This window comes from Rhagoletis zephyria, unplaced genomic scaffold (assembly GCF_001687245.7).
Source record: "Rhagoletis zephyria isolate East Lansing unplaced genomic scaffold, Rhagoletis_zephyria_1.1 Rzeph_scaffold_10931, whole genome shotgun sequence".
NCBI classification, from domain to species: domain Eukaryota; kingdom Metazoa; phylum Arthropoda; class Insecta; order Diptera; family Tephritidae; genus Rhagoletis; species Rhagoletis zephyria.
The window spans coordinates 1296-20187 of record NW_016168008.1 but is presented as its reverse complement, the minus strand read 5'-3'; the positions used below and the strand labels follow the sequence as shown (position 1 = coordinate 20187).

The 18892-nt window shown below is 31.0% G+C and overlaps 1 protein-coding gene across 2 annotated transcripts; it reads right to left on the bottom strand.

Annotated features, from left to right (window-relative positions):
* Window positions 1-1057: 1057 nt before the first annotated feature.
* Mf (myofilin) lies at window positions 1058-17157 on the bottom strand. 2 transcript variants are annotated; one of them, XM_017633011.1, is made up of 6 exons: window positions 17046-17157; window positions 14923-15105; window positions 10911-11123; window positions 3245-3314; window positions 2135-2244; window positions 1058-1509 (listed from the first exon to the last, which is right to left on the bottom strand). In XM_017633011.1, exons 2-6 carry the CDS (start codon window positions 15011-15013, stop codon window positions 1496-1498), a joined length of 498 nt encoding a protein of 165 aa, XP_017488500.1. In that variant the 5' UTR covers window positions 15014-15105; window positions 17046-17157; the 3' UTR covers window positions 1058-1495. The 2 variants fall into 2 exon arrangements, with proteins under 2 accessions (XP_017488500.1, XP_017488501.1); XM_017633012.1 differs by lacking the exon at window positions 17046-17157 and adding an exon at window positions 15395-15511 and having other exon boundaries at window positions 1058-2244.
* Window positions 17158-18892: the final 1735 nt, after the last annotated feature.

The following is an 18892-nucleotide window of genomic DNA, read 5'->3' as shown; positions in this document are numbered from 1 at the left end:
TTATCATGTAAGTAGCTTATAATTAATAATAATTTAGTAACGATAATGAATTTATGTATGACAGTTTGAATTGAGGGCTTCAAGAGAACACTGATGAGAGTGTGGAATCCCCATATAAAGCTCGATATAAAGCCACAAAAAGAGCTTAAGAAATGCATTACTGGATAACTGATAGAACAAAAAGTTTATAGCCGTAATGGGTAGAAAAGAAAAGAGCTTTTACTCATTGAATGTCTATTAAGCATAGAAAGCTAAATAAAGCTCTGCCTTTGGCCAACCAACGATTTAAAGCACAGCTGATTATCCGTGCCCAGTTTTCGTAAGCTTTCTTTAGGCTATATTTCTGCCACGGAACACTTAGAACCGCGCTCGGGTCAACACAGTATAAAATTTAAAGTATTTAAGCTTATAAAGCGCAAGTAGGAATCACATTGGAACTATTTGATATACAAAATTTTATTGTGTTAGAACAAAATGAGCTTTGCAGCTTCTTTTTAGTTGGCTAAACGTTATAAAAGCTTTAACAATGTAAACGGCAAGCTAAGAGAGCTTTTATACTGTGCTCGCGCATTATAAGGCTTCGAAAAACTCCGCCTGTGCTTTATGCATTGGTGTTAACTGGTATAGAGGGGCTTATGATGAAAGCTCTCTCAGGGTTTTAAAGTTTTTTTTAGCTTTTAATGATTGATTGAAAGCACGTAAAGCTAGTTGGTCCTTGTTGAAAGAGCAAACTTTTAAGCTTCAACTACCGAAAGCTCTTTCTAGCAGATTGTGCCTAAATCCTATTAGCTGCTCGCGCTATTTCTCTCTTTTTTAGCTTTTTTTACAATTATTTTTGTATTTCTCTTGAAGCCCAGCATTCAGAATTAATGTATACTGTTACTGTGTTTAGTTGTTGTTATTTTGATTAATATGTATTAATCTTTATTTAGAATTCATTGAATAAAAACGACTTATTTCTTGTGTGTGTTCTACTTTTTGTTTTAAATTGTAATGAAGCTTTTAATCAGTTTTTTCTCTCTTCCTTCTGCAACATAGCTATGTAAATAACTAAATGTAAGATAAGAATTTATTTATTTATTTTTGTTCAGTATTTATTCTTTAAAATTAAAAGTAAACATATTTTATGTGACGTTAAATACAATGAAACATTTAACGAATTTGTGCTCTATTCTGCGATTTTCGCATTTCATTTACTTTCATTTGCTTATGCTTCTTCACTCAACTCTAGTTTTAAGCTCCTTGGTTTCAACAAGTGTTTTTTTTTGTTTTTGTTCTACTAACTTACTTTATATGTTTGTATATGTTTATTAAGAGATATGTGTATATGTATTTGTTATCTCAACATTTACAGGCAGAAAAAGGTTTTCCTTTTTTTTTTTTGCCATAAATACTTTAAATTAAAATTGTTTTTACGTGTTGGCATTTAGTAGCATTTCTATAAACGAACTTTTGTGCAGTTGTGTAGATTTGCTAGCAAACAATGGCTATTTGCTCAAATTTTTCGTGCTGCAAATATAGTCAAAAACAAAAAAAACATACATATTTTATGAAAAAATCAATTTGCAAAAATTCGATGTGCATTAGGCGGCAAAAGTGACATTTACAAAACACAAATCTGTACACGAAACGCCAATTGGTAGTGGTTTTAAGTTGTGTGTTTTGTTGGCTGCTGTCCGCTCACTCGACACAAAAATTTTCCATATAAAAATTTCGCATTATTTTCATACAAACATATCTCTAATAAGAACTTTCCAATTTTAGTTGAGTGAGCTAACTTTTTTTTTTGTAAGATGTTAAATATACATTTGTATAGTTTATTGTTTGGTGAATTTGAAAAAATTCTCTTCATTGTGGAGGATATGCTATTTTTTTGCTGTTTTTGTTTTTCACTAAAAAATTTCTTGCTCGTGTTTACAATGCTTGTAATTATCTATCAATTCTTCGTTTTTTCCTTCTTTGCATATTTTTTTCTTTTCTTTTTCTTTGTTCGGTTTACTTAGAAATTTTATTTACTGTTGTGTATTTTGTTACGCTTTGTTGTCGTTGTTATTTTAGTAGAATATTTATTTTTGTTGTTGATTTTTTTTTTATTTTTATTTTTTTTTTTTACTTAAAATTTAGAATTCCTTACCCTTGTTGAGTTCTTGGAGCAGCTTATCTTCTGGCTCGTATTCCAAAGGCACCAAAGCGTTTGGTGTGTATGGCTTGTCCTTCAGGTAGAGACCATAACGAGATGGGTATCTAGAGAAAGAATTTAGTTGAGGTTATTTAACTATGTATTTTGGTAGCGATTTATGGTTATAAATATAAGCATAATCGGCGCGTTCTTTTAAACTCAGAATCATCTTTAAGTGCTTTGCTTTTGTTTATTTGCGATCCATTGTGTAGGGAAATATACAATCGGATTGGGCTGCAAGTGCAACAGATTAAAATCTGTAGTAAATATCAAACGATCCTTAGGAATATGGAAAACCATCAAAAACTAAGGGAAGATTCCCCACCTATAAGCAATAATCTCGGGCTTGTGTAAATACCAGGAGCCCAGGAGATCAGGTGCTCAAAAAGGTACTATGGTACTAAGGTAGGTACTATCTAGTTTCCTGCAGAAATGTTTTATGTAAAGTCCGGAAATTTTAATTGGTATGAAGATCTTCTTCGCTGATTTTCAAGAAATAAGAGTTTGGGGAAAAAATCTCACTAATAGTTCAATATAAATTTCTGGAAGCTTTTTATCAGCTGACCTAATGCAACCTAAACCTGGTGACTAAATATAGACGCCTAAGCGGCTCTGGTTATTAATAGGGGTACTCACAGGTAACCGTGCAATCATGGCTCACGCATTAAGACATAAAATCACATCTCGGGTGGAATCAACTCAACAATTTATCCTATGCTGTCCGGCTTTTCCGAGTCTAAGACTGAAATATCTTGACTTGCAAATTCTTCTTCAATCGCAATTCCCGGGTATAAATAATAGCAATCGTATATTCGTGGTCACCGTTTACAATTGCGTAATATCACAACCTTAATTTGACCTCACTTATGTACAAATACATATAACCCCAACCGGGAACAACCGCCTAGTCTGACTTAGAAAAAATTATTCAGAGCTCTTCTATTCTGATTTTTTTTTACCCCAAAAAGTTCTTGGAATAGATACTATTTTAGTAAAGTGTCATGGAGTCGCGAGAAATTTTAAACATAGAAGTGTTCAAGTGTTTTTAATTTTATTCTCACTCACCTGCGTTCAATTTCTTGCATGCGCTTCAAGTGATCATTCCAAGCCCTCTCTGCGTCGTAGTTGGCTGGAACTAGAACCAGAAGAAGGTATTGAATTAATATAAAAAAATATTTAAAAAAATTGCAAATCTAAGAAGTATAGCTTACAGTGAAGATAATAAAGCATTTAGGCTCAAAAATTCGAAAGTAGGCAATTTCCAAAGCAATACATACGATATACAAAAAGCAGAGAAGCGTTTGCGGTATTGAAGAAGCGTTAGAAAGCGCCGAGATTTATGGTAATAAAAGAAAAAATATATAAAGATTGTTTAGGTTAATTTCCTGTTTTTTCGAAACAGCTAATATATGATTATGATGTTATATATAAAATAAAAGTTAAAAAACTGTAATTGAAATTACTTGAGAAATCGCAAATTCAAATAAAAAAATAAAAAAAAACTATTACAAATTTAAATGAAATAAAATAAAATCACAAAATATTTTGAATAAAATAAGAAATTGAAAAATTATCACAATAAAATTAAAAAATAAGAGCAGAATAAAAAATTATTATAATAATAACAAACTAAAAAAAAATATCCAAATAAAATTAAAAGTTATTACAAGATTAAACTAAAATAAAACAAAAATAATTTCATTAAAGATTAAAAAATTATTGAAATAAAATTAAATTTTAAATAAAACATTACAAAAATTAAGGAAAATAAACTAACTAAACAGTTAAACTAAATTAATTAATAAGGTAGGCAGGAGGAAATTAGGAGTGGTTGCCACCAGGGGCAGCACAATAAAAATAAAATAAAGTAAAATAAATAGAAAACACTAACAAAATAAAGTTATTTTATTATTATATTTATACATATATCAACGTTTATAATTTAAACATAATAAAATAAAATGAATAAAAATATAGAATTAAATAGAATAAATAAACAAAAATAAGACAAAATAAAATTTGAAGGAAATAAAAGAAAATAAAATGAAACAAAACAAAATGAAATCAGATAAAATTAAAAAATGAAATGAAATCAAATAAACATAGATTAAACTAATTTCTGTAAAATTAAATTTAATTAAATTTAACAAAAAGAAATAAATTCAAATAAGATTAAAAAACAAAAAATAAACAAAATTAAATATAATTAAATAAAATTAAAAAATATTAAATTTTAATAAAATAAACATTTAAAAATAAAATAAAATTAAATAAAAAATATATAAAATTAAATAATTTAAAGTGGATAAATCGCTTCAGATTTCATTTGTTAGTTTTATAAATGTAATTTTTGGTGAAATTTTTTATTATTATTAAATTAATGTTTGCTACTATCGCCGAAATTGGCCACACAGATGTGAGCATAACATGAACAAGTAAAAAGTTGTTCGAAATGCAAATGAAACAAAAATTTTGGTATGCAGGTACATAAATGCGAAAAGTTGTATGAAGCTGAATGCATGAATATGGGTATGCATGAATAAATATTGGTCGTATAAACGGATTTCAAACGGCTCAAAATTTTAACGAACTTTTTGAAAAACAAGATAAAATTTCAGCAAACAATAAGTCTTTTTCATTAATTTATATAAATCGAGGTTTCGCAAATCAAAATGAAATTTCAGAGAATACCTTTATCAGGAAAAGGGGCCAACGTATAACAAAAATAACAACAAAAAAAAACAGTTTATATTGTAAACATTAAAAAAAAAATTGATCAGTACCTGTACGCAGTGCAAACTCGCTGTAGTAGCCTGCTGTCTGATTAGCAGCTGCTGTTGCAGTAGAAATTTGCTGAATCTAAAGTATGTATTCGTGTTTAAGTACATACTAAGTACGCACATATGTATGTCCGTCTACTAATACTCAATGAAATACTAATAAAAACTAACCAGTGTAACTATTTAACTTTTGCATGCAACACTTTATTAAGAACAATAAAACAATTAACCGTTAAACATTTAAAATTATGAATTGACCAACTAACAAACACGTGTATGAATTTCAAAAATTATTTATTTCAAATCCCCGTTATACACATTTATTCAGCGGTTTCAAATACACAAAATTGTATACAAAAACGAGTAGGAACATGTATCTATGTGTGTACATATATATTTGAGATATTTTTCATGAACCGATCTGCTGTTTGTGCCTTAATACACCAGCACCAGTTGTGAAGATATTTGAACAAAATAATTAAAGTTAATACTTAGTTAACCCGTTATTCGAAAGAAATCTCTCAAGAAATTACACGAAAGAAATTCTTTTTAAATTTTAATTTTATTCTTGAGCTGCGAGAAGACATTTATACGGGCTCTGGGGTTTTGTGTTTTTTGTGGAAAAAATATGTGAAGAAGAAAAATAAGACACATTTTGTTACTTTTTTTTTTGCGCAAAATTTCATTGTCCAATAAAAAGCCTGAATTGGGAAAAAATGTAAGGCAAAATATTGTAGGCGTGTTTTGACGATTTAAAGGCAAGTACGACTGGGATTATATTTCGCTTTGTTTTGAGCTTTATTATATAACATTTGAGAAGTGCATACGCAAACAAAATAATTAAAGTTAATACTTAGTTAACCCGTTATTCGAAAGAAATCTCTCAAGAAATTACACGAAAGAAATTCTTTTTAAATTTTAATTTTATTCTTGAGCTGCGAGAAGACATTTATACGGGCTCTGGGGTTTTGTGTTTTTTGTGGAAAAAATATGTGAAGAAGAAAAATAAGACACATTTTGTTACTTTTTTTTTTGCGCAAAATTTCATTGTCCAATAAAAAGCCTGAATTGGGAAAAAATGTAAGGCAAAATATTGTAGGCGTGTTTTGACGATTTAAAGGCAAGTACGACTGGGATTATATTTCGCTTTGTTTTGAGCTTTATTATATAACATTTGAGAAGTGCATACGCAAACAAAATAATCAAAGTTAATACTTAGTTAACCCGTTATTCGAAAGAAATCTCTCAAGAAATTACACGAAAGAAATTCTTTTTAAATTTTAATTTTATTCTTGAGCTGCGAGAAGACATTTATACGGGCTCTGGGGTTTTGTGTTTTTTGTGGAAAAAATATGTGAAGAAGAAAAATAAGACACATTTTGTTACTTTTTTTTTTGCGCAAAATTTCATTGTCCAATAAAAAGCCTGAATTGGGAAAAAATGTAAGGCAAAATATTGTAGGCGTGTTTTGACGACTTAAAGGCAAGTACGACTGGGATTATATTTCGCTTTGTTTTGAGCTTTATTATATAACATTTGAGAAGTGCATACGCATAAATTTCATAAAGGGAAATTTTCACACACGCAGCACACTCCTTCGCTGAAAAAAAACTTTGTGAATGTCAAAATTACCTAACTATGGAATCGAGCTTGAGCTTTAGGAAAATAAGCTTTTTTATGCCTTAGAAATGTCGCTGGTATTAAGGCAACTTTTTTTGCATCAAGAAATTTGAATTGACTATTTTACACTTTCTAACAGCCTTGGAAAAAATTAACCGTAGTAGTGTGAAATTCTAAAAACAAAATTTTACTGTTGAAAAATAAGGTATTCAAGGAAACTGAATGGTATTTGAAGGGACAGAAAATATACTTCGTGATTCCAAATAACCCAGTAAAAAGGCCAAACCGAAATTTTTCGCATTTTTAGGTTAGAATATTTAAGCAACCTGATGTGATAGACCAATTCTGAGCTAAGTGCTGAGTGCTTTTCCTCAAATTTGTGGCGTGTTTCTTGAGAAGCTTTTTACGGGAGTGTGATTATGCGGCCAGAAGACCCGATCATCTTTCTATCCTTTAGCTATGCCGCCGACCGCACACACCTACTAAGTGGTAGTATATGTGCCTTTTACCACCAACCTGGACCAAGGACTGCTTTGGAAAATTTTATTTTGTTGTAAGCTCTTTATAAAAGGTCATGTTAAAAAAGTATAACATCCATCAAAAGGCTTACTTAATCATGTGCACACATTTTAAATTAAGCGCACACAAATCTACTCTTTCCAAACAGAAGCAGGGCTACTTTTTTATTTTCCTGTAGAGATAAGACGCAGCATCAGCATGTGGATGATATTTATGTACATAAATACACTAGGCGACAGATGAAAGTACACACCTTGTTCCAATGTAATATTCACAATTATTTTCATGAAAAAATTTTTGCATGAATTAGTTATGGGAACATAGTTCTTTCTATAATATAAACCGTATAAATCAAAGTTTCACACTTTTACAATTTTAGTGTGATGAAATGGAAGTTTCAACCGGCTACAAAATCGCGTTCATTTTTGAGATTTTTTTTTTAGACTGCTTTTGCGTTTTTTATATATAACTAGTGCAATTTATAAAAACTGGCGGTGATTTTTTGAAATTTTGTTACCAACGGCCTCCCGTATTTTATTTCATAAGAAATTCGTACTTATATGGAAAAAAAATCTCAAATGTCAACGAGATTTTTTAGCCTTTTGAAACTTGCGCTTCATTAGAGAAAAATTTAATGGGCTGCAAAACTGCATACACGAGAATTTTCTAGAAATTCTGAGTAAAAAGTTGACAAATTTGATGAAAACTTTTTGATTTTTTGAGAGCTTTATATAAAGTGTGAAACTTTGATTTATATGGTTATTATTATAGAATGAACTACATTTTTATAAGTAATTAATACAAAAAATTTTTCATGAAAATAATTGTGAATAAAATATTAGAACAAGTTGTGCACTTTCATTTGTCGCCTGGTGTATGTGCATGTATGGGCATGTATGGGCATTCAAAGTTAGTATTTAGTATACTAAAACATATACAACACATCCACAACATAAATATTATTGGCAAAAGAAGCAAGCGTAGGCGTGTGTACGCTTGCTGCCGGTTATTTGATATCAAAAATGAAGAGGAAATTTTGCCAAGAGCCATGAAAAAAGGCTTACATATACATACATACATACATACTTGCTAAGTATGCACTTACATATATAAAGTGATGCTTGTGTATGACAGACAAAAACAAAAAATTGTTTGTGTGTATTCACAAACATACATATGTGTATATACAACTGATATATGTAGATACATATGTGTTAAATATTAGAGAAAAATTAGCTACATCGTAGTGATGATCATGGAAAATGGCTGCTGCTCTTCATTATTCTTCGTTGTGGGCATTTGAAGGCGTAGGTTTATATATACTACATATTGAACTTGCTTGGTAAAAAAAAGCTTAATGCCAGAGCAGGAACAATAATCAAATAGACTACATATAAAGAAAATTAAAATGAACTAGAAAATTTTTGAAATGAATAATTCAAGAAGGGCAAAGTTCCTTTTTACTCATACAAATTGCAATAGATTATGCTTTCTCCGAAAAAACCATCCAATTCATAATAATCCCCATTATCGTGGCTACGCAGTGCCTAAAAATGCAACATTCTCAATGGTTGAGTAATATTTAATACTTTAAACTGAAAGACAAAAAAAAACACAAAAAGCACACACACACCCACATACGCTTACACTACATTGACGTAATTTGCTATTGATGCTATTTTTATAAAAATTAAATCATTTGGAAACGACGAATAGCCGATTGTGAATTGACTTCCTTTGGCAGCGCGCAAAACTCGCCTGTGACTGTATTTTTGTTTTCTTTTAAAATTTTGCTATTTATTTAAATTTCCCTGATTTTTATTTGTTTTTCCTTTTAATTTTTTTTTTTTTTTTTTTTTTTTTCCTATATCTATATCCTTTTATACTCAAAGAAGCGNATATATATATATATATGTACATACATACGTTTCTATATAATATATCTATATATATGTATGTATGTACTTATACAAATATAATTATATATGTATTTTACCATTGACAATGCGCTGAACGATGAGTGGTTGAGCACTACAGTGGTAGCAAAAATCAAATGTACCTACAATTTTTATTTTTTATTTTTTTATTTTTTTTTTAAATGACGCGGGTATGCTTGACATAGAGTGAATACTTATGGCAGTGAAAATTCGCACGAAATATACACATGTAATATGTACGATTAGGTATGCGCTGTGATGCCGCTGGGGAACTATGATTGCAGCAGTCTAAGAGTGCTATGAATTCGCCTATTCGACTTGTTGATGATGAGTAAATTGGCAATGAAAATTATTATTAATTACATATAATTATTTTTATTTTTAAAATAAGCATATTAAAGGTGTTGAAATGTTTATTAATGTAAAACAGCAGCTGCTTTTGAACAGAAAATTTTGAAAATGAGCGAATTAGGGATGTGCAACTAAAAAAATATGGGACACATTTTTTTTTCAATTTTACAATTCTAACTTTTCATAAAAATAATGATCTTATTAATAAAAAATAAAATAACTTTATAGAGCTTTATAAAGTGACATTTTTAGACAAATTTTCCATTTGTAAAGCAGCTTAAGTCTTCTTTTTTTGAATTTGGGTGTTAATCTGTATCGTTTACTTTTTTTAAAATCAATGAAAAATTGTTTAACAAAAAAACTCTATAAAAAAAAATAAATTATCGATTCTTCGTATATCTTTTATATATTTATCGATAAATCTTTGGTCGATAAATCTTTGATTTTTGTGCAGAATTATTTTAAACTTTTTTATCGACTTTTATCAATTTATCGTTTGTTTTCTATTCATCGGAGCACTTTTATCTACTCATCGATTCATTTCTATTGCAATTCAAAGCTGTCGGTCAGTCAATTGGGGTCAGGTATGCAAATTTAAAGCAAAATATTTTTTAGGATATCGAAAAAAATTTAGAATAGTTTCTCGAAATACAAAATCTACATTCCGTGCACAAATAATTTACGCTTTAGAAGAAGACATTTTATCAAATAACATCGATAAAACTATTCTAAATTATCGATTATGGCCTATCGATAATTATGAACCAATAATTTTTTTTGTGTAATAAAAACAGTTACAAAAACTTTGCCTTCTCCAAAAAACTTTATAACAATTTCCTCATTATGAATTATCGATATCGATTTTTTACGCTCGATTTACTGTTTGACTCTTATATATTTACGTATTTATTTCAACTCAATATGAAATGGTAATCTTAAAGTGACAAGAAAATTAAAAACTCAAAATTTTTTAAACTGTAGACAAATTTTTAGTTTAAATTATCAAAAAAAATAAGTCCGCATTTCGCGGAAAGGAAATGTTTGTCAAAAGACAAAAGTAAAACGTCCTTTAATCAACGAATATAATTATTAATAAAGGTAAGTATTAGGCATGAGCCACTAAAAATAGTAGGTGAATTTATTTTTTTTAATTTTGTATTGTCTCGTTATTGCAGAGGACCATCGATATGTTTAAGTCTTAGTTTGTGATTTATTAAAAAAAAAATTAATTTTACCAAACATAATAAAACGCAGTGCTTTAACAATTTTAAGAAATCGATAACTTTACAACTATCGATTATTTATTTAAAGAAAAAAAATCGTGTTTTTTTAATTTAATTTGTTAAAATCAACTTCGTTGAAAATTACTACATCAGTTTATTTTCCGATTTGTTTTAATAAACTGTGTCCTCGAAAATAAAGTTTCTCTAATGCACATCCCTAACTGCTGATTTCTTTTTTCTTTTTTGTTTTGTTTTTTTTTTTTTGTGAACTGCTCGGGTCAACTTTCCCGCAAACACTTACTTGTTCTGCTGTAATGATGATCATAGATGGCACGTGGCGAATAGCCATAAGTGTCTCTGCTCACAGGCAAGTATCTGTAGCCATGCGATTGCACACGCTCATTGGCAGTGGCTGGCGTATCGAAGATGCTCCTGTATGTGGCTGGTGAGTCCAAGTACGAGCTGTATGGGCGGCTGGCGCGTGGAGTCTCATGGGCACGGATATCTTCGGAACCTGAGGAAGAGAAAAAAAAACAACGACGAAGAGAAGTGATAAGATGTGGAGTCATAAAAGATATAATGCCTGTTTACACTAGGAAAAAAAATAAGAATCGTTGAATTTTATTTTTTAAAAGGAAAAAAATACTGTGCATGTACAGCAGCGTGCAATAATATAGTAGCAAAATTCAAAAACGATGTTGTTAGCAACTTGTATTTATTTATCGATTTCTAATAAATTTCATTAAAAGTGTAGATCGATCTAAAACAGAAACAGAGCCTGCACAAACTTTACAAAAATTCTTCAAACTTCAAAAAGTTTTCGCTAAAAATTACCATTGCTATTTTTGAATTCTTTTTGGAGAAGGTACTGAGTATTTTTCTCGTCAAAAAAATTTAAAAATTAATAAATATACATATCCAAATTGCTAACAATATCATTTTGAATTTCTGGTACTATTTTATTGCCCGCAGCTGTATGTATGCTTTGTTATTAATTAAAGTGTATGTTGTTTTCAAAATTCTAAACTCCTACTTAAGGTGCTATTTTAAGTAGGAAAATTCTCCCCTCAAACTTCCAAGCAACTCTAATTTTAGTCCCAATACTTCTTCTGCACATATAGTTATTCAGTATTCAGTCTCCGCAAGCAGGTCAAGGTCCAACTATATTTATTCATAGAATACATATTTATTCATATCTGCCCCAAAATGCGCTGGTGGTCCACCAGGTATATAAATATCAATCTCATACAAATGCATATACGCAGCAACCCAAATTAATTGAGCTCAAAAAAATTTACGAAATTTTCGTAGCACTAAAATCTCTTAAAATTAGAGATATAAAGCAAAACTCGCCAGCCATGTGAGTGCATCCTCTGCCTGCGGCATGCAAGTGCTGAGCATTCTATCGCTCCCAGATTTAGCACTACTCTAGAATTTTTTTTTTGCATTTTATGTACGCTTGTGCATTTAGAATTGCAGTTGCCGATTTCTGTGTTTTTTTTTTTTTTTTGGTTACATTAATGTAAAGTTCTTGGCTTATTTCTGCAACATTTAGCACGTAAAGTATTGACAATAAATTGGTTTGTATACTAAAATAAATTTCAATTTTCGTATCGGCAATTTTGCATTCCAGCGCGCCTACAGATTCCTTAATTTTTTTTGTCTCGCTCTCTCTCTCTCTCTGTCTGTTTATTCGCCACTTTTTCAATTTTGGCTATTGGCCAAATTTTTGTTGGCCATTCACATAAATCCCAACGCATATCTTCGCAGAAGTGATAGTTTTTGGCTGCTTTTGAGGATTTTTTTCTTCATTAAAATTTTCGTGTTTCTATCTGTTTTATCGCTTTTCGTGCTCATGTTCTTTTTTGTGCGGAATATTGTTTTATGACTTTAGGATGTGGAAAATATACACATACATACATATGTAGAAAATTTCTATGTATTTTACTAAATAGTCAGTAAAACAAAAAATACATTCTGTTTGCCAGCGGACTGGGTTGGTTTGCAGTTTCGAAAATAGCACGAATTGGTTGCTTTTAGTTCATCTTTTAGCTCTATCAACGGTATGTCAGTGTATGCTAGTGAACGTAAAATTTTATAATAAAACAATTTTTTTTTTTTTTTAATTTTCAACAGGCATTCCGATCGCGCGCTAAACATATGCATAACGACGTTATTTCGAGCAACAGATCAAATGTACATGGTTTGTGTACAAGAATACACATTTGTGTTTGCATGTATGTATATGAACGAATATAAAAGCACTCATAGACGAAAAATTGTTTGATGGCGCCCCAAAATAAATTCTTCAGTTCTATTTATTTTTGTTGATGTTGTAGGTATGTAGAAGGCCTTATGTTATCTAATCCTATGTGAGCATGTTTTTGTTGCAAAAAAAAAAAACTATTGAATGCTATTGAACTGTGTATCCGGGGAAAGTACTTATATAAAACTTCTCAGAAATAAGAAGTAAAGTAAAGTGGAGAACCGGCCGGGAACGATAATGAACTTGGATTCTAAATAGACGCTGGACAGTTTTCTGGTTGGAAAAGGATGACACCAAGAACTACAACCTCAATCAATGTTGCAGATTATCAATTGTTGGATAAAATTGGTAAAGTTCGAAGAGATAAAAAATAAGTGGTTGGGGCAATAAAGCTCTGGTGCCAGTTGGATTGTTTTTTAGTTTAGATCAGAAAATTGCCGGCATGTTGCTTTTTGCTATCATAGATAAGTAAGTCGAATTACTTTTGGGCTCCACTGGCCTATATTTGGAGTTTTTACGACTTCGGGGTTACATCAACCAAACGTGTTTATAAGCAAATATCGCTTCAAAAATACTTTCGTCATTAAACATTCTTAAATATCTTTAGTTTGATACCCATATAGAATAAAAAATTTCAAATAGGTGGCAACCCTCCTAAAAATATTTTCGGTAGTAAACTTTCCTTAACCACTTTAGCTCGACACCCATATTCCAATATTTTATTTATCTAATCAATTAAATTAAATTACAAATTTCAAACAGGTGGCCACCTTACGCAAAAATATTTCAGCTGAAAGCCTTCTTAAACCTCTTTCTTTCGATAGCCATATTGCAATATTTACTTTCTCTTATCAATTTGCTCAAACTGAAATTTTCAAACAGGTGCAACTTTCTAATTATTATTTTTCTATATTTTGAGTTAGAATTCTAGCAATCGTGTTCTGTTCTGTTCAGCAATGAAAACTAAATTTTATTTGGGAGAATTCCGAAACGGACTTTGTAAGAAGACACTGGTCCAGCAGGTGTCTGCTATCGTTATAAGGATCTAATTTGACGTTGCCAAACAATTTTACTGAGGAAGACGAGCTTATTGCTAGCACAGTTTAACAGAGTTGAGGGAAGCGTATGAATGCACCCATTATTTTATTAACCTATTTAGTGCTAAGTGCCAAACATTTTCTGACAACAAAGCCAGAATGCGGGTTTTGTCTTAAAAGGCGATTGTCTCAAGAGAACACATTACTTGTGATTGCACCCGCCTACCATGATCTTTTGAATCTCTGCTGGGTAAAAGCATAGACTTCAGGAAAAGTGGAGGTTATCAATTATCTGGAATATTTTTTTTATCCGGTAACTTTGGACTACGTGAACCGTTTCCGATATTTTTGTTTTTCTTTTTTGTCGGAAAGGTGGCACTTCAAGGTTTGTCCCATACTACACTGAGAAAACAGTTCAGTTACGATAACTAAATATGTTTTTTCTCAACATATGGTTGGTTATTTTTACCTTATTTGATTATATCTAGCGCCAAAATTGTGTTTGCTAGGCTAATAACCGTTTGGGTAGCTTTTACGAATAAATTTTATATGAACAATTTATTTGAAATGGCAACACTGCTTGCTAGACTCCGAATAAATTTCAGACGGCTTTAAAACATTAAATTAATTATAGGTTTTAATAAAAAAGACAACAATTGAAAGAATAGCGCTGCTAAAAGTATTTTTTTTTTGTTAAATGTAAGAATTAAGTAGATTATTAGGTATTGTCATCTAATATGACTTTCTATTATTCTGTGTTTTGATATACATATGTGTATGATTGTATATCGACTGCTGAGTGGAAGACCGACCTATCTCGGCAGCCAGTTTATTTATTTATTTATTTATTAAATCTATAAAATTTTGAATCAGGGCATTCTTGAAAAGTTTTTTGAAATAGCGCGTTTTCGAACTGTTTGCCGAGATAGGTCCATCTTCCACTCAGCAATCGATATGTGCATACATTTTTGTTAAACTTCCTCAATTCCAATTTTGCTACATAAACTTACCCTTCAGGGATCTGATGTAAGATTGCCAGAATTTCGCCTTCTTGCTGGGGGTCTCATTGCGACCAATCATTTCCAAATGGTTTTTAAACATTTTGATAGATTTGCTGTTGCTTGTAACAGAACAAGAAATCTAATTTATATATTTTTAAGATTTTTGAGGTTCGATGTCAAATATCTCGTTCGCTGCAATGAATAAAAAAAGCAAAGGAAGAGAGAGATAAATTAAAAACGACAATTAAAGTGGATGGATGTTATGGATATGAAATAATTTTAAATTTTAAAATAAATCAAACTTATTAAACCAAAAAAAAATTTACAAATATTTTTTAAGTTTTTTCTTTAATTAATAGTTCAATCATGGTTCCCAATCACTACACTTCCACGCTCTAAATTAGTCGTAATTAACTTTTCTCACTTCACCGCTTTTTTGTGTCAAGTTTGAAACTTCAAATTAATATATAAAAAATTTTACTTTTTTTATGCTAAGTTCTTTGCTGTCTGCTTGTTTATTTGTCTGTAATTCTGCTCCAGTTTTTTCGGCTAAGAAAAAAAAACACGCAGAAAATTGTCGACGTTCGCAAAGACGACAAGATCACCGAATACTAAAAATATAATTTCACGTATAATGAAATGAATGTTCACACTTTTCAAAAATGTTTCGTCAATTTCGCGCTTGCATACATACACACACACACATACACACGAAGAAAAGTTATGCTACACGCGCAACAAAATATTTTTTTGTGTGCAGTTCGTTGAGCGTCGCAGTGAGAGCGCCTGAGGAGCTACACTCGTGGGGCGGCAAGCGAGGGTGGTGGGCAACAGCAAGAATAACAACAAAAACAACAATAGCAAAAAAGCTTATTTTCCTCAGCGTACGTGTTGAAAAAACGCTCGCGGAAATTATTGTTTATTTGCTAAGTGTTGAAGGTGTTGGTAATAATGATGCTCCTCTGGCTGGTGGTTGGTTGTGTTGCTGTCGTACATACAGACATACATACATACATAAGCGGTGGTATTAGCGGTTAATGTAGTTGTTGTATGGGGCCGCAGTGGCAGCGGCTATGCGAGTAGCGGCAGCTAAAATTTACGGTTATTTTTAAATGTCCTTGAGTTGAATATTTTCACAGCGCGCCGCCAACGGTGGGTCGTTTTGAGTAGAATAATTATACACACAAATAATGTTTGTATGTAACGGTATACATGAGTGTGCTGTGGCCACTTGCAGAGGTCGATCTTTTTGATGCTCGATCACCCGAACGGATGATTTTATTGTATTGCAGTACCCTTTTCATAATTGAAAATTTTTCTATAATTTTTGTTTTTAAAATTTTATTCGTTTTTTCTGGTTTTCGCACGAAAAAATGTTTAGCACACAAAAAATTGAAAAATACTTTGCTCCTCCTTTGCTGCTTTCCGTGTTAAGCCGCTATGAATAGTGCTTGAATTTGCGTTGAATTGTTGTTGTTAGCGCTCATCAATTTTTTGGCAAGTCTACAAAATTTTTAAATATTTCATTTCGATTTTTCCGTGTAGCTTTAGCTTTTGAAAACTTTTGCTGTTGCGGCTGATATGAAAATTGCAGCTTCAAAATTCGTAGATATTTCGCTGGTGTTGTGTAATAATTTTTTCATTTAATTCGAATTTAAGTTTATTAATTTTTTCTTAAAATTTTTTCAGTGCATATTGTTTATTTCAAAGTTAGCTTTTGCATTTCGGTGAAAATTTGGTAGGGGCACTTTGTAGAATATGTTTCTGTCTTTTACACCATTTAAAAAAATACCAAAGAGTTTGTTTACTTATTCAACTTCGCTGCTTTTTCATTTTTTTATTCAACGCCTGTTGAATATTTTATTCTTCTAAACGAAGTTTGCGTGCGTGCGTGTTTCGTTGAAAAAAATGCAAACAAGTTAGCAAGAATTAATCTAATTTTTTTTGCTGTTAACTACTTTTTTACTTTTTGTTTTCACTACAAACAATTTTTTTTTATTTAAAAAAATTTTATTTTTATTTTATTAATTTTTTTCACTTTTTTGAAATATTTGATTTTTTCTACCCATATTTTTGTCGCCTACTCTTACTGTATAGTTAATATTTACATATTTTTCTCAAAATTTTCTTACATTTTTTTTTCTTTACTCCTACTAAAAAATAGCGATCTATCCTCAACGAAGAATTTTTTCAAACTGTTCAGTGCTGAAAATCAGCTTCACCAATTTCATTCGTTTTATCAACGGAATTCCTTTTATTCTTCTTAAATATAAAAACTCGCCGATATGTGTGTGGAAAGTGAATTTGCCAGCATTGGCCACGCACACAAACAATTGCAAAAGTTGCATGTATGAGTGTGCAGCGTTGATGATCGTGGCAAAAAGCTCTTTTCGCCAACGCTTTCGGAGACAAAGTCGAATACCTAACACACTCAAAATTTCGTACGTCTATAACTGTGTATATACTTATGTATATGTATAAGTACCTACATATGAATCTATTTACTATGTAGTACGTAACTACTCACATACATACATATGTACTTACTCGTACATATATACATACATATACCTATACTAAGCTCTCTACATTCCACCCACCACAACAAGTAGCTGGTAGGTACGCCCTGCTCTGCTCTATACTGCTGTAGTCCGCCAGATTCGCCGCATTAGCGAAAATTCAAAGTATTTCTGTATTTAGTGTTGTGGCTTTTTTATTTTTAATTTTCATTTGAATTCAAAATTTTTATTATTTTATTTGTGAAAAAAAAACCTTGGACAGATTTTCAAGTGATCTCCCCGGACATGGTATGCGCGCGGTTCACAGTTAATCGGGGATTATGTATGTATATATGTAGCGTACTCCTCACACACATGCATACTTACATATATATGTACATTGGCATTGTTTGCCAATTTTTCGACCACAATTATGACAGCATAAGCGTTTTTGGCCATTTACATTTCGAACTTCGGCAGCAATTTCAATGACTTTTACTCCCACCCCAGCACTCTATCTCTCTCGCCCCTCTTATTGGTCACAACAATGCTACTTAATTTCATTTTCTCCTTCTGCATGCCATGTCTCATTTAGATTTACCTCCAAAAAAATTAAATTTGTTGCTATTCATAAATTAATTTTATTATATTTTTTGGACTTTCTGCAACAAGTATCTGCACACGCATTGCTTGCCCGAGGTTTTTGCTCTCTCTTGTAATTATTTTCAAATTTAAATGTATCATATAAAAAAAAAAAAAAATGTTGTTTTTTAAATCCTGCCATTTACTTGTGATAAATCAGCGTGCATACACACTACACATACATACATAACTACGTCAAATTTGATCTTGAACGCTACAGTGACCTCTTCCTCGTACTCACTCACCCACCTGCTGGCTCCTCGCTCTGGCTGCTGTTTGGCCTTCTCAGTTTATTATTTTTTGCAATCAATCGGTGGTCAAATCTATAAGAAGAAATAAATTTTTTCATACACAAAAATCTATATAAATATATACTTACATACATACTATAAACATATATACATACATAAATACATAGATTAGACATATAATCTAAGTAAAAGTTTACGTTTGTAGTTATGCAGGAACACACCATGCGATCATGAGCTGCCTAATGTGATGTTAGTTTACATTTTCATACCAAATTTAATTTTGTTTACAAACAGAAAATCTTTTCCGCATCATTCGTTCGCATAGTGCAAATGGTCGCAAAGGTTTTGTACTACACTGATTTTTTGTTCAGTTTATTTATTCTTCCACCTACGATATAAAATATTTTGTGGAATGTTTTATCTCAGGTAGATGTACTACCTCCGCTGGAAATTGCAATAGTAACATCGCATTTTTCGTGGCACATCTGGCTTCTATATCCATATGGCTATATTTGGCCAAGTTAAACCACTGAGTGTGGTCTCGTCTATATAATATTAAACCTAAATTAAAATTAATTTTGTATAATA